This window comes from Pseudopipra pipra, chromosome 17, assembly GCF_036250125.1.
Source record: "Pseudopipra pipra isolate bDixPip1 chromosome 17, bDixPip1.hap1, whole genome shotgun sequence".
NCBI classification, from domain to species: domain Eukaryota; kingdom Metazoa; phylum Chordata; class Aves; order Passeriformes; family Pipridae; genus Pseudopipra; species Pseudopipra pipra.
Window position 1 is genome coordinate 14,343,261 of NC_087565.1, and position 14,125 is coordinate 14,357,385.

Sequence of the window (14,125 nt, forward strand, 5' to 3'; positions counted from 1 at the left end):
GTTAAAGCAGGATGTCACTTCCTGTCACTCAGAGAGCACTGAGGCCAAAACAACTGGGAATCTGAGCAGCATCCACGAGCCGATTCTGTCTGGTGCTGCCTCTTGCTACCAACCAGCTCCAGGCGTACATGGCAAGGGCAGTTGTGTACCTTCCACACTGGAGTCAGGACCTCAGAGGTCCTACTCCCTAAGGCTGTTCATGAACACAGACATGTGCAAAGCAAGCAATTTTATCAACTCTAGACGTGCAGTCTGTTAATATAAGGGCTTCTCTCATAATTTAGCTCCACATGCAGTTTTAACACTGCTTCTCACATGAGAGCAAGTTGTTACAGAAAGCTGCTTTTATTTGCATCGACACTTGACAATGAACTTTTCTCCATATATGCTTTAAAGGACCAACCATAACTATTCGGGTCGATGTACTGTTCCTCATACCTACAGAAATACAAAATATGCTAGGACTTCCTATTTTTTTTCCAAGAGCCTACTCTCAAGGAAGAGGGTATATTTACTACCTAATTTATGCTAAAAGATAAGGAGCATCAACTGCTTGGCAAGATGAAGGACCCCTTCCCCCCCCAAATCCTCCATTTAAGCATTCCATTCAAGTCAATGTTTCCAACACCAATGGCTGTTTGTATAGATTTGCACTTTTTTTTCAGATAAGCATTTAAACATCTTTAGTCCACAGAGAAAAATTAAGAATCAGAAAATAAAAGCTTTCCAAAACAAACCTGCAATTTTAGCAAGTCCAAAGGAACAGGCACACAAGTATATTCCACAGCACATGCCGTGTCTAACCCAAGCACTAAAAACCCTGGATCCACGACCAAGAGGATCCCGATGTGAAATCAAAGACAGTAACACAGAACTGTGTCTCTAATTCCAGACACCTGTAGTTTAATTACATTTCACAACAAGGCAGGCATTGCTGTGATTCATTTGAAAAACAGTTACCACCAGTTCTGGCAGATCAACACGTACTAATATCTTAAATCAATTCTGTGAACAACGAAGCCACGTTTTCCTTTTCAGTAATTTTATTCTAATGTGAAACATGAAAAAACAAGCACCCGAATAACTCCAATATAGTATGAAACTTTAATAAAAGTTGCTTAAAAAACAAAGAGCAAAATTTTAAAAATAAACTGAAAGACTTGACTCCTAATCACACATCTTTCTGACATCAGCAAGAGTACTTTCAGACTTTTGGGGGAAAAAAAAAAAAGAAACAAAGATCTGCTGTTGAAACATTACTCCCAAAGACTGTTGAAACGCATAACATGGAGCTTCAGAGACAGACAGTTTTATTAACAGGAGGCTTAATTTTAAACAGTATATACAAATCACATGACTTTTCAGAAGTTGGGACCACCTAGTAATCTGTCAAAAGAAAATTATGCTAATGAATTACAGAAGCATCTGTGTAATGCAACCGCCTCTTTATTGAAGTACACCTTTATACAATCCTTCCACAGATTCCTGTACTGGGAAATCCTCTCGGGATGCAGCGCTGCACAGGTTTGCAAATCTCTCCTACACACCACATGAATAAAACTGTTGCCACTTGCACCTCTCAATTTTGCCTGCCCATACACTTCAGTGTTCCATGATATGCAACACCAAAAGGCACTGTTTTTCTTTGTCAAAAAAAACCAAAACAGTTTAAACTTTACTATGTTTAAGTACAATGATTTGCAGGGAATAGAAGGATTTTTTCCAGGCAATACCCAAGTCTTAAAATTTATCATGAGCCAAGCAAGGATGAACCAAAGAAATTCTACTTTTTACTTGAGTAATTACTCCCTTTCCATTTCTCTGTTTTTCCATGGAAGGCTTCACTGCACAACAAAGAAAATGGCAACTCTTTACAGACTTTGAATACAACAGCACAACTTTATTGCAAAAATATATAGTAAACTCAGTATTTTCAAGTTTTGGAGAAAAATAAATTTTATCTCTGAATTCACCCACAGCAGTAATTCACAACAGAGTTGCTGAAGATAAAAGTTTCCTTCATTATAACCTAATTGAAAACTTTATCTGGACTCCAATCTTCAACTAATAATCACCACTTTGGTTCTCTTAACAGCGACTCTATGTTAGGAGTTCAAGAGACACATGAGAAATACAACATCAATATCCAACTAGTGTCAAAGATCCCTTCCCAACTGATTCGTATGATCCTAACAAATCAAGCTACTTAAACAATAATGATTATTTTCAACTTGAAATCTTTTAAGTGTACTATAAAACTCATATGATTTATGTTTGAGGTTAGCTATACTTGTGGCAAAAGTCTTATTCTGCACAGTTATAATTGCAATATATAAATAACTAAAGGTTATACCACAAAGAACAGCTTGAATTTTACAGAACGATTCTGCTCATACTCATAGGAATTAGTTTGGTAGACACATCAGCAAAGGGCATAATTCAACTGTTCATACAGTGAAAATCTTGGAAAAAATAAAGATACATAGACAAAACAATTAATCTGTGTACACTGAGAATTCAGTTGCAGAATAAAATCAGGACTTTAAACAAAGCTTTGACCTGTAAACAAAGCAAATTCAGCCAGCTTTTAACCAAATCTAGAAATAGCTATCTATTTTACAATGGCTTACAAGAGCACCCACTGAAGAGCTTCACTGACTTCACCTATTTCCCTTATCCAAAACTATGTCAAACCCATCCCGGGTTCCGATAAGCACTGTGTCCAGGAGAGTTCACCAAACTTCTATGTTGAATAAGAATCTATCCAGCTTCTCCGCATATTTGCACGAGGAAAATCCACTGCACATCTCTCCTCACAGTGTTTGTCATGTCATGGCTAACCCAGTGCTCTGTCTTATCAAAACCAATCTGTTGTACAATTTAAACAATCCACAGGTTCTATCCTGGAAAAACTATAAAAACCAATCCAGATGCATTTATCACAGCACTATGAATATCTATTCTACAACTACTTCAGATGAACAGCTACCCTAAAACAAGTTTTACTTTTCTGGAGCCTATAGGTCTGTCATTTAAATCAACAACAGCTGCCATAGCTTCATCACGAGACTCAAATGCAACCATTGCTTCTCCAGTGGGCATGCCCTTCTCATTGTATTTTAAGCATACTGAACCAGGGATCACTTGGTAACCATAAAAAAAATCCAAAATTTCATCAACCGAAACCGTAAAGGGCATATTTTGCACTTTGATGACAGTCGGCCCTGGCTTCCCAGAGCCTGTTCCAAAACCTGGGGGTCCACTAATATGTATGTTTCCTGGTCCGGGTCCAAACCCTGGAGGTCCACCTAAATGTCCAAGACCACCAGCAATTCCTGGAGGACCAGCACCAAAGGCAGGGGGCCCACTTAAATTGCCAGGACCATTACCAAACGCCTGAGGACCCCCTGCAAAACCTGCCGGCCCACTCAAATTAGCAGGACCACCTGCAAAAGCTGGCACCTCAATACTTGCACCAGGTAAACTACTAGCTGCAACTGTAGGTATTCCTGGTCTAGAATCAGGAAAGCCACCTATTCCGGGAGGTGGCAGAGGGGGACCGAACGTGCCAGACCCGCTGAAGTTACCGGGGAAGTTGAAGGGAGGACCATTGTTTGCTTCTTTAGCATTTCCCCCCAGGAAGGCATGCTCATCCCCACCAGGGCCCGGCGCTCCCGGCACAGCCGCGTTTCCTTGGATCGGGATTTTCAGGATCTTTTTCCCTTGAGATGGTGGGTTTCTCTCAATATCTCTCATTTCTTCTACAGTTATCAAACGCAAATTAACATCTCTTCCATTCAGTTTTTTACGATGCAAACGCTCTGCCTTACGAGCGTCATCTTCAGCTTTAAACTGAACCAGTGCTTGTCCTAAACCTTGCCCATTATTATCAACAAGAATTTGTACAGAGTTTTCTTCTACTGCCAGTCCCTCTAGAAACTGAAGGATTTCCATTTTTGTTATGTTGTATGGAATATTAGATATATGTGCACACAATTTTGGCAGGCCTGGCTCTCCCTCAGCATTCATCAGGATTTCTCTCTGGTCATAGCTGAAGTTCTGCAATCGTTTACGAATCATATCTATCTTTTCTAACATTGCCTTTTTAGTAATTGGGTGAACCTGAATAAAGCGATTCCCTATGTACTGCTTATGATGACACAAAGCCGCTTTATAATCAGCTTCATTCCTGAACTCAACAAACCCCTCTCCGATTGCCTTCCCATTAGGTCCATAAGCTATATAAATGCTGTCTTCAACTATATCCAGCTTTTTAAAAAAATCTATCACATGTTTGTTCTCTGATTCAAAGGGGAGACCTTTCAAATAAACACAGAAACCATGCTCGTGGGGAGATCTCGACCGTGACCTTTTCTGCCCACTGGGAGATTTGGACCTAGGATGAGCCTGGGGAGGAGGATGTGCCTGCCCAGAGGGACCCATGGTTTGCTTGAAAGTTATGTGGCCTCCAGCAGCCACCCACTGTCTCTCTGTTGCAGGACTAACTTCAACATAGCGCTGAATCATCAGCATTCTGTTTCGCTTCAGTGCTTCAAATGTATCTTGAGGAGAAAAAAACTTAACTAGTCCATTTCCATTATTTCGACCTACATGATCCTTCAGCATATGGATTGCATCCACACGGAGCCCAAGGAAAAAGTCTTTCACATCAGATTCTGTTGCAGAAAAGGGCATTCCATGAACGCTGACATACAAATCATCAGGATTGATTGGAATTGGCTTGACACTACCTTGAGAATTCATCTGGATAGGATTTACAGGATTCATGGGACCAATAAACAATGGATTCAAGCCGCTGTTCATATTCACTGCTGCTCCAGACCCATTCATTCCAGTGGGTAAGGGTGCTACAGGTGGAGGATTCATAGGAGGCATTCCTGATATGGGAGGCAGAGGTGTCATTGGAGGTACAGGGGGCACGGGGGGAATCGGAGGAACTGGAGGAACAGGAGGCAGTGTGGGTACAGGAGGTGGAACAGGTATGGGGGGAATAGAAGGCATTGGTGGCAAAGATGGCATAGCTGGGATAGGAGGGATTGGTGGAGGAGGTACTGTGTTCATTGGGGATGCTGTACTAGGTATAGTGGAGCTAAATGTTGGACTACCAAAGGTACTCCCAAGATTTGGAGGTGCACTTCCCATACTGGCAGTAGAAAACGTGGATATGTTTTTATTGCTCTCGTGCACTGTAGTGGAAGCAGTTACTATGCTAGGAGAAGGATTATTAAAGTTAGGTACAGTAGTAGGTAAGTTAACCCTGCCACTCATTCCAGAACTAGGTGGTGGTCCCGACCTGCTCGCGTTTGCTGGTGGCATATCTAGATTGGCGGTTTCGAAACGCCTACGACTGAGTTCTATCATGTTCTGCATTTCAGTTTTACTGCTCAGCAACAGCGTTACTTTTGACCCTTTAATGGTACCACCTGTGCGCATCATACCAAGCCTTGCATCTTCATCAGTGGCAAAAACGATGAAAGCCTCACCCAGTTCACCCCCTACAATATGCACGCCCCCATCGGGAATGGTCAATCCAGAGAAGAAGTGGCGAATGTCCATGGTCCCCGCCACAATCGGGAGACCTTGCAAGCGGATGACCACAGCCATGCTGCGCTGAAACCACACACACCTGCAGATGAGAAAAGGCAACGGCCATGTCAGACTACTGTTCGTGACACCATGCAAGCACCTACACACACCAGCTACTGCATTTGGTTATACACACCTCGTAACATCTTGTAAAGATTAAGCATGTTTATATTCCAAGTTTCTTATTCATGTTTGTTTACTTCATACAGGCTGAAGTATTAAACATTTACAACACAATCAGTATACATTTTGTACTAGAGATTCCGAAATAGTTGTTATACTAAGACCCAAAAGCGTCAGTTAAAAAAAAAAACAAAAACAAAAAACCAAAACAACAAACTAAGGAATATCAAAAATCAGAACTATTACATCGGTAGTTCAATACTTAACAGAATGTAAGCAAAATGAGTATTTTAGCCAAGCTAACAAAATTAATTTGCTATACACTGATATGGTATCCACTGTACCTGACAAAGTGACTGCAAAATTCTGCACAGCTATGGGAAAGAAACAGCTCCCTTTCATTTGGGGAGGGATTTTATCTCCTGCCAAGTGAAAACAACTAGAAATGTAAGATCAGGCTGGTTATGAACAAAATCCCAATATGGAAAACTAGCAACAGTGAGACATACAAGACATCCTGACTGTATCCTATGGACCTGATGTTTGATTCCTAGCGAAGGAAAAGGGTCCAGGGGACCTGTAGCTTGCTAACTGTTATAAACCAGTCCCAGCCATTTTGTGACTATACACACCTCACCTAAATTAGATTAAATCTATGCATATCCTAACTAGATATTTGGCCTTTACAGCTTCCAAAAACGAGGTCTAATTTTTTCAGTAGTTGCAGACAGAATTCTGTCTAGCACATGACACCTTCTGTCTCAGGCACAAGAAAATGACTTTTACCTCTGCAGCTGACGTTAGTGGAAGCTTAAGATCAATGCGTAACAGCAAGATCTGGACAGTTACCTTGTACAAATTCTACAGAAGCCTGAGGTCATATCAGAAGTTGAAGACAAACAGGATACTAGATAATTGTCACTTATTCTAGACAAACATTCAGTGCAGGCTGAAAGCATCATATTTATATTAGCAGAGTTCACCAGTTCAGAAGTCTCTCAGCCTAAACCGTCAGCAGTAGCACCTTGTTTCCCCTGAGCCACTTCGTCTCTGAAACTTCTCGACTTCCTAAGTACAAGCCGGTTCAGTATCTCACAGAGGATCTCCAAGGCTCCCATTAGTCACACAGGAATGGTGTCAGCTAAGCACTCGAAATCAAGGATGAACCAGATCACAGAATCACAGAACTGTTTAAGTTGGAAAAGACCTTTAAAGATCAAGTCCAACCAGATGTCCAATTGCAACACCACAAGGCCATGCATCAAAGACTCCTGGCCATTACCAAAGCTCTGACCAACTACAATCAGTAACTATCTCCCAGTAACTCACGTCCAGCTAAGCATCATATCCCAGCACACAGTCCAATCCGTAAGTCAGCTCCATTTGCCTGCCCAGCTCTCCCAATCGCTTTAGAGTAGCCATGTCTTGAATGACTAAGTAAAGCCACAATTTAACCAGGCAACGCTAAAGTCAGCACTTAATGAAAACAAGAGTAACAATTCTTCTACAGGGTGAAGAAGCAGTTCTTCTGTTTGCACGATGGAACTTCAGATTACTAAATTGGGTCCTTAAGTATTTTATTTTGTTGACCAATAAACCAGAGCTAACCCCTTCAACATACTAATGAATTCAAGCCACATTCTGGGGTATTCCACGGCACTGCCCCCCAACTGGCTGACACCAGAGAAGTGTCAAGGACCTTTCTCCCTCAAGGAAACAGCAAACAAGCCCGTTCACACCAAATCAGCTCTGCTGCTCTGGCCGCTGTGCATGAACATCCAATTCCTTACTGCACCATCTCGAGAGAGAGACTGGAACTCACAATACAAACATTTAAAGGAACAAAAAAACCCACTGCTAAGAAAACCTCTATTCCCCCAAGGGAAGACAGCAAGAGAAAGGGCCATATCCACTAAGCCTCAGGGCTAATTCTTTTGAAAGCAACTTGCCCATCTCCACGGTCAGGTAACAGAAGCAACATCTTTGCCTTTATCTTTTATAGTGGCAATTACATTTAACTTGAAAATAAAATTCATTGCCCAATCATTTTCCAACAACAAAATAACTGGCCCATGTGAAAAAAACCACAAGAGGTCAAAATAAGGACTATCTACTCAACGTAAACATCTAAGAAAGCATCTAAGACTTTTTGCACTGTTTTAAAAAGCAGCGTTTTACAAGGATTCTGTAGTTTTACTTTAAATTTGCCACAATTGATGGCAGTCTCCAAAACTAAAGTTAAAATGAGAATTCTGCTTCCTTTACAGAAGCCACACCAAAGGGCACTGTAAGCCCAAGCCTTATTTGTTGTGCTACAGGATGGCTTTTGAATTAGATGATTCTGAGGCAGGCAAGCAATATAAAAGCATCCCTGGCTTTGCACCTACACTTTTGACACTGAAATACTACCAAGCGCAAATCTTGCGAAGAGGTTTACATTTTTTTCTATTACCTACTATATATAGAAATTAGTTGTAGAAATTTTTATGTATTGGTAGTTAAGACATTTGAAGTTTCTTCTATTAAATGGGAGACTACTTTTAGTTATTTCCTTACTAATGCAAAAGGGAGGACAATCTGGTATGGCCGTTGGTTGAACAAGGGCAACTTGGGGAGGTGTGTGTACTCAAGTCTGCTGGTTTAGAACACCTTATATTCTTTATCAGAACTGACACCTGCTAGATAACTACATTTACAAATGACTTCATGAACTCAGCCCAGAAGACAAATTAACAGGTAAAGTCACAAAAGAGTTCAAGTAGTCTGGGATAATGCAAGTGTTTCATTTCTGCACTAAATTCAAAATGCTAAGAGAGTCCTTGAAGTTTTGCTACCAAGTACTCTATTCAGGTCCACTAAATCACTGTTGACAAAACAATTCAAAGAGTTGCTTAGGGATATGGTCACTAAAAAAAACTAGCTGCAATGACTTCAGTGCAGTTAGTTCCATGCAGAACATTCAGCAAAAGCTTGCTATTAAGCAAGAGTTGACAGTATCATGGTCTGAATAAAAAGAATTTTAAGGACTTGACTCATCAAATATTTTTGGCAAAGGAATATTCTGTCAACACGTAACTGCTTCAATTTTCTCAGGATTTCAGTGCTTAAACAGAGTAGTAGTGTTGCTTCTGTGACCTAAAGAAAAATCTCAAGGACCAAAAGGGCCAAGTTTTACATTTCTAAACACAAACAGATTTTTTCCAAAATGCACTTAGGAGGCAATAACACACTCAGTCAAATTTTCCAAGTTATGAAAATGCAAAGCCAGTTCAAATATTCCACTGCTCACTTGCAAAGACCAACACCTGCAGAGGCAACATCAACTTCAGACACAGCACAGGCCCGTCCAGCGGGCACTGAAGGCTTTCTGTTGGGCTGTCAGGTGTCCTCAGGCTGCCTGCTTTCCTCCTGGTGCAAAAAGGGACTTGGAGGCAAAAGTGGGTTTTGTTGTTGGTTTGTGTGTTTGATATATTCCTGGAAGCACAAAATCCTAGAGGTACACTATGGACATTCCATCCCCATTAGCAAGTTGAAATCAAAAATGGAGAATAACAGGCTGCTGACAGTCAACCTGATTCAACTCATCTGATGAGCCTTAACAGCATGCTTATGTCTTCACAGTAATATCTTTAGAAATGTTGATGTTACACTGGCAAAAAAGCGTAAAAGATGACAATACTACTTCTTCCATCTATGTGCTAGTTGGTAAAATAACAAGAATTTGGGTCATATGCATAAATTCATAAGCATGCCAGACCAGTGTTTTAAGATGTATGAATTTTTCAATGGAAAAGCTGAGAATATTCATCCCAGTCCTCAGGGAGCAATAAAGTACAATACCCACATGGTACAAATACACACAAACATCTTTGGCAATTCTTGGATGAAGACTAAGAACTGCAGTAACTCTGGTACTGGAGGAGGAATTTTAAGTAGGAGACTGTCTAGCAGAAGTTAAAACTGCAGACTACGGTTTTGTCTTTTTTAGGCTAAAATCAACCTGTTAGATTAATACAGTCATCTCTGAGCCAATTTGAAACTATTCAAGCCCTTTAAATGCTGCAAAACCTAATTAGAACCAATTGATGTTCACTTCTACACTCCAACAGTTACAAACATGCAGACCTGTGGCCTGCAGCAAAGTAACTGCATTTTCCAACAGTGCAAAATAACTGGGAGAGTGTTCCAGACTACCACATGCTGATGAAACAACAGAAACATCAGTTTGGCGGAAAATTCTGTTTACAAAGAAAACGCTGCCAAAACCACCATCAAAGAGTAAGTCAAAGTAAAGAGACAAGCTACAGACCCAAGTCTTTTGATATAAATTCAGATTCCAAAAGCTTCAGGTATTTCTTAGGATATACTCAATATGCATATAAAGAAGTCTTCAATTCAAAGGCTCTTACCTGCAAAGACAGATGTTTTTTTCTTAACAAGTAGCAGAAGCCAAGCCAATCCTGTGGGCAACCAATTAAAACCAACTTTTAGACTGCAATAAAGAATAAATGGAGGCAAAAATCAATGCAGGCAACACAACAGCAGTAACAGTCCACAAAGAACTGTATATATAGAAAGTTCAAACCTGCGACCACCACAAGGCACTCCAACATACAAGAACCACAAGGGTGCATTTTCTATACCTTCTCCCTATGTGACTTGTTGGCAATTGCATTGCAGAGCTTTTTTATGATTTCAAGACATAAGCATGTCTTCCACAAAGAATATAAAAAGAACCAGAAAGCATTCAAAGAGTCTTTCAAATTTTCCCATGACCAACAGGCAAACAAATCTCTCTTTCAAAAGCAAAGAATGAGAATTAATACTTGAAAACCCTAAATTTTAACAAACCCTTTCTCCATCAGTAACGATATCCCTTCCTCCAACTGTGCATCTTCTTACCCAAACAAAGCAACATAAGCTGTACCTCAGAAAACCTCCCTAGAGTTGCAGGTGAAGAATTCTTTGAGAGTCACACAAGCTGATGAAACTAAGTGACATTTCACAGCCATCTCTAGGCAGTCCCCTCCACAGAGCACACAGGAAGAACTCCCACAAGATACTGTAACTTCAGTTGTAATCTGCCATTTCATTAACCAAACCCTGATCAAATGCCCATTTTTTCATCCCTGGATAAAAATTATCTTCCCAGGATTACAACTCAACAAAAAAGAAGTGGCAACACATGTATTTTGTATTTAAAGATGGGATGGAACACCTTTGCTATTTCACTGCTCGGTAGACCACCTCACACTAAAATGGTGATTCTTTGGAAAACCGTCCAGGAACGACTCTCACTAGGAACAGACAACTCCCTCCTCCTCACAAAGCCAAACAAGCCGGTTTCAGTTGTTAAACATCGTTACCAAAGCAAACTTGGAGCAAGAAGTACTAACAAACCCTCCACAAACTCCCTAACAGAGGGAATTAAAACAAACACAGATATTCACACATCTTCCACGACATCAGTAACAGACTTACAAGTGAGAAAGGTACAACTACACTCTACAGACTTATATTAAAATGGTAAGTGCATTTAGGAAAATAAGACTTCTTTTTTTATTAGACCTTTAAGAGAAACATGCAATCCTATATTAGAAGGATTCAACTATACACTTTCGTCTATAACAGTGTCAAGTTCACAAAGAAAGAGAGAACTGTAATCACCTGAAAAACAGTTTCATGCAAAAACACACCTGCTTCGAGAAGCAGATAAACCTCTCATGCACAAGGAACTTTCCATTTGGAAGAAAAACCCAAATCATTGGAGGTATTTCCAGTACAGCAACCACGTTGTTGCACATGTTACTCTTCTCAACACTGAAAACAAGCTGAAGATTTGCAGTGGACCAAGACAACATGAACAAGATCAGACGGCATTCCCAAAAGGTGCAAAACTCCACTCCACTTAACCTCTCCACCAAACACCATCGACTTTTCTTTGCAAGTCTCAAATGTCTCAACTTTAAAGCAAACCATCCGCGACTCCTGTAGGTAAAAACACCCCTTCCAATGAACCGAATGCGCACGAGCACATTAACTGGGCCAGCAAAGGTGTTCCCACACAGCGTGGACACCCCACAACGCCCTGTCAGCTGCACAAGAACCAGCACCCACCGCACACAAAATCACCCATGAAACAACCTTAACAGGAGTCCACCAAGGAAACAACCGGCCGGTTTTTTTGCCTAACCCCAGCAGATCAAGGTGGGGAAACAAATTACTAAGAATAACAGGTAAGTTCAAGAGTAAGCAAAACCAGAGCCACAAGGCTCTTTTTTCGAAAGAAAACTCACACTGGGACCCACTTGAACGCTACTTTGGGCTTTTCTTTTGGGAAGGGTGGGCTTAGGTTGTTTTTTCTTTGGGATTGTTTTTTTTGTTTTGTTGGTTGCTTGGTTGCTGTTTGTCTTCGCTGTTTTTATTTTACAGAGCTGATTTTCACTAGCAGAAGAGAGCGCTCCGTTACTGTGCGGCAACTTCGCTGGCGCTTACAGGGCAACCCGGACGGGTGGAGGCAGCGCCGCGGGCACCGGGGACCTTCCTCCCGATGTCTGCCTCGCCTCAACCCCCGGGACCGGGCGAGGCGCCCCCGGGACCGGCCTCGCCGGGGCCCCGCGCCCCTCCCGCTCCCGCCGCTCGGGGCCCCTCCGATCCCGCCTCGGGCCCCGACACAGCCCCCACCGGCCGGCCCCGGCCCCGGCCCCGCCGCAAGGTCACTCGGCCGCCCCCGCCGCCCGGGCCCGCGCTCGGCCCGCACGGACTCACCTGCCCGCGCAGCTCCGCCGGCCGGGCCGGACACGGCCAGGGGGCGGCGGGCGGGGGCCGGCCCGGGCCGCGGGGCCTCAGCCGAGCCGTGGGGCCTCGGCCGGGCCGCGGCCAGGCGGGAGCGGCCCCACTCGGCGCCCCGGGCCCACGGGCGGGAGGAGGCGCCTCCCGGCCCGGCCCGGCCCAGCCCAGCCCTTTGTGCGCGGGGACGCGCCCGCCCGGCCTCCCTCCCCGCGCCTCCCCGCCGCACCGCGGGCCCGCAGCGCGGGGCAGGGCAGGCGGCCCGGCCCGGCTCGCCCGGGCGCCGCCGCGCTCTTACCGAGGGATCTGTACGGGAAAAAGGGTTAGAACGGAGCCGCCCCGCCCGGGCCCGCGGCGCCCGAGCCCCGCGCACCCACCGCAGCCGCACAAAATGGCCGCCGCGATGCGGCGCTGGGGGGCGGGGCCTCGTGCGCGCGGACGGCGCGTGCGCGGGGCGGGGGCGGAGCCTCAGAGCCCTCAGGAGGGGCCGCGGAGGAGCCGCCGGGCGGGAGCGGAACAGGAACAGACACAGATCCTCCGGAACCGCAACAGCGACAATCGCCGACCCGCCGGCGCGTCGTGTGCGAATTAGTGACAGCAAGTGGTGGTGCTGCCGAGGGAAAGCGGACTTGAAGAGGGCACTGAGCTTCAAGCGAGCAGAGGAACCCTGAGAGCGGCTCACTTCTTCACTTAGGAGCAAGTTGCAGGATTAAAATGAAAGATTCCCCTGGGCCGATGCCCCGTGCTGTGTTTATCCTTGGCCTGACTGAACTCAGCCCCGATAACCAGGCCGTGCCCTGAGCTGAGGGTCCTCGGGCGCTCCAGCCCTGAGGACACGGGCACGGCAGCACCGGCCATTCCCGATGGAAAACCCCCCTGTGGAGTCCTCTGTAAGAAACGGACACAAATAAACCACTGCCTCCCTTTGCAGCAGATTTGGGGGCTCAACAAGTCTGTTAACTTTGTCGTTTTTCACCTCTCAACAGAAAGCAGGGCCGGACTGTGATGGGTGTGCTCTCCCGAGGCAGAGGGGTCCGGCCTGGGGCTGCTCAGCACCACGATAACCCCCTGCTCCAGCATTTGTTTCCCTGTATATTCCCTCTTTCTACTCTCAAATTCTGCTTTACCACCCTCATCCCCTCCCAAGAAACAGCCCACACTCACTTATGTCCTCCCTATTATCCCCAGTTTTACAGATTTTTGTATTCTATTTGGTATTTATGGTGATAGTGAGGGGTGGCAGAAGCACCTGCAGCTCAGGGCAGCTCCCCTGCAGCAGGGAGAAGGTTTGGGTAACAAAAGGGCAGTGCTGGAAGGTCCCAGGTCAGAAGGAAACTAGGACTTTTCAGCTTTTAGGGAATGTGATGAGTCACCATGTTACTTTTTGTTGCTCAGATAAGGTCTGGTGGAGAGACTTGTGATGTTTACTGTGTGGACCATCAAAAATAAACCAGGACCGAACTCCAAAATCCTCAGTGGGCCTCCAGACTGTGTCTGCACAGCTTCCATGAAGGCACAGTGAAGAGCAAATCCTGCTGCCCTGGACAGCTGCTGCAGCCCAGCACATGTCCTTGCACCTCCAGGGTCCTGCTCTGTGCTGCACCTT

At 44.3% G+C, this 14,125-nt stretch overlaps 2 protein-coding genes across 4 annotated transcripts in view; both read right to left on the bottom strand.

Moving 5' to 3' along the window:
* CPNE1 (copine 1) overlaps window positions 1-12,918 on the bottom strand; it is a 45,804-nt gene extending 32,886 nt beyond the window's left edge. Inside the window, exons 1-2 of one of the 3 annotated variants that reach the window (XM_064674351.1) lie at window positions 12,818-12,874; window positions 10,140-10,190 (exon numbers count right to left, since the gene is read on the bottom strand). The gene's annotated coding sequence lies outside the window, so the exon portion shown is untranslated. Of the gene's footprint in view, window positions 1-5,504; window positions 5,635-10,139; window positions 10,191-12,817 lie in introns of those variants that run through there. The other 2 variants (XM_064674350.1, XM_064674352.1) reach the window with 2 other exon arrangements.
* RBM12 (RNA binding motif protein 12) lies at window positions 1,086-5,625 on the bottom strand. Its single transcript, XM_064674349.1, has one exon. The coding sequence runs from the start codon at window positions 5,623-5,625 to the stop codon at window positions 2,986-2,988; it is 2,640 nt and encodes an 879-aa protein (XP_064530419.1). The 3' UTR covers window positions 1,086-2,985.
* Window positions 12,919-14,125: the final 1,207 nt, after the last annotated feature.

Excerpts from the sequence above, each read along its gene's own strand:
- RBM12 (XM_064674349.1), bottom strand. The coding sequence starts at position 5,625 with ATGGCTGTGGTCATCCGCTTGCAAGGTCTCCCGATTGTGGCGGGGACC.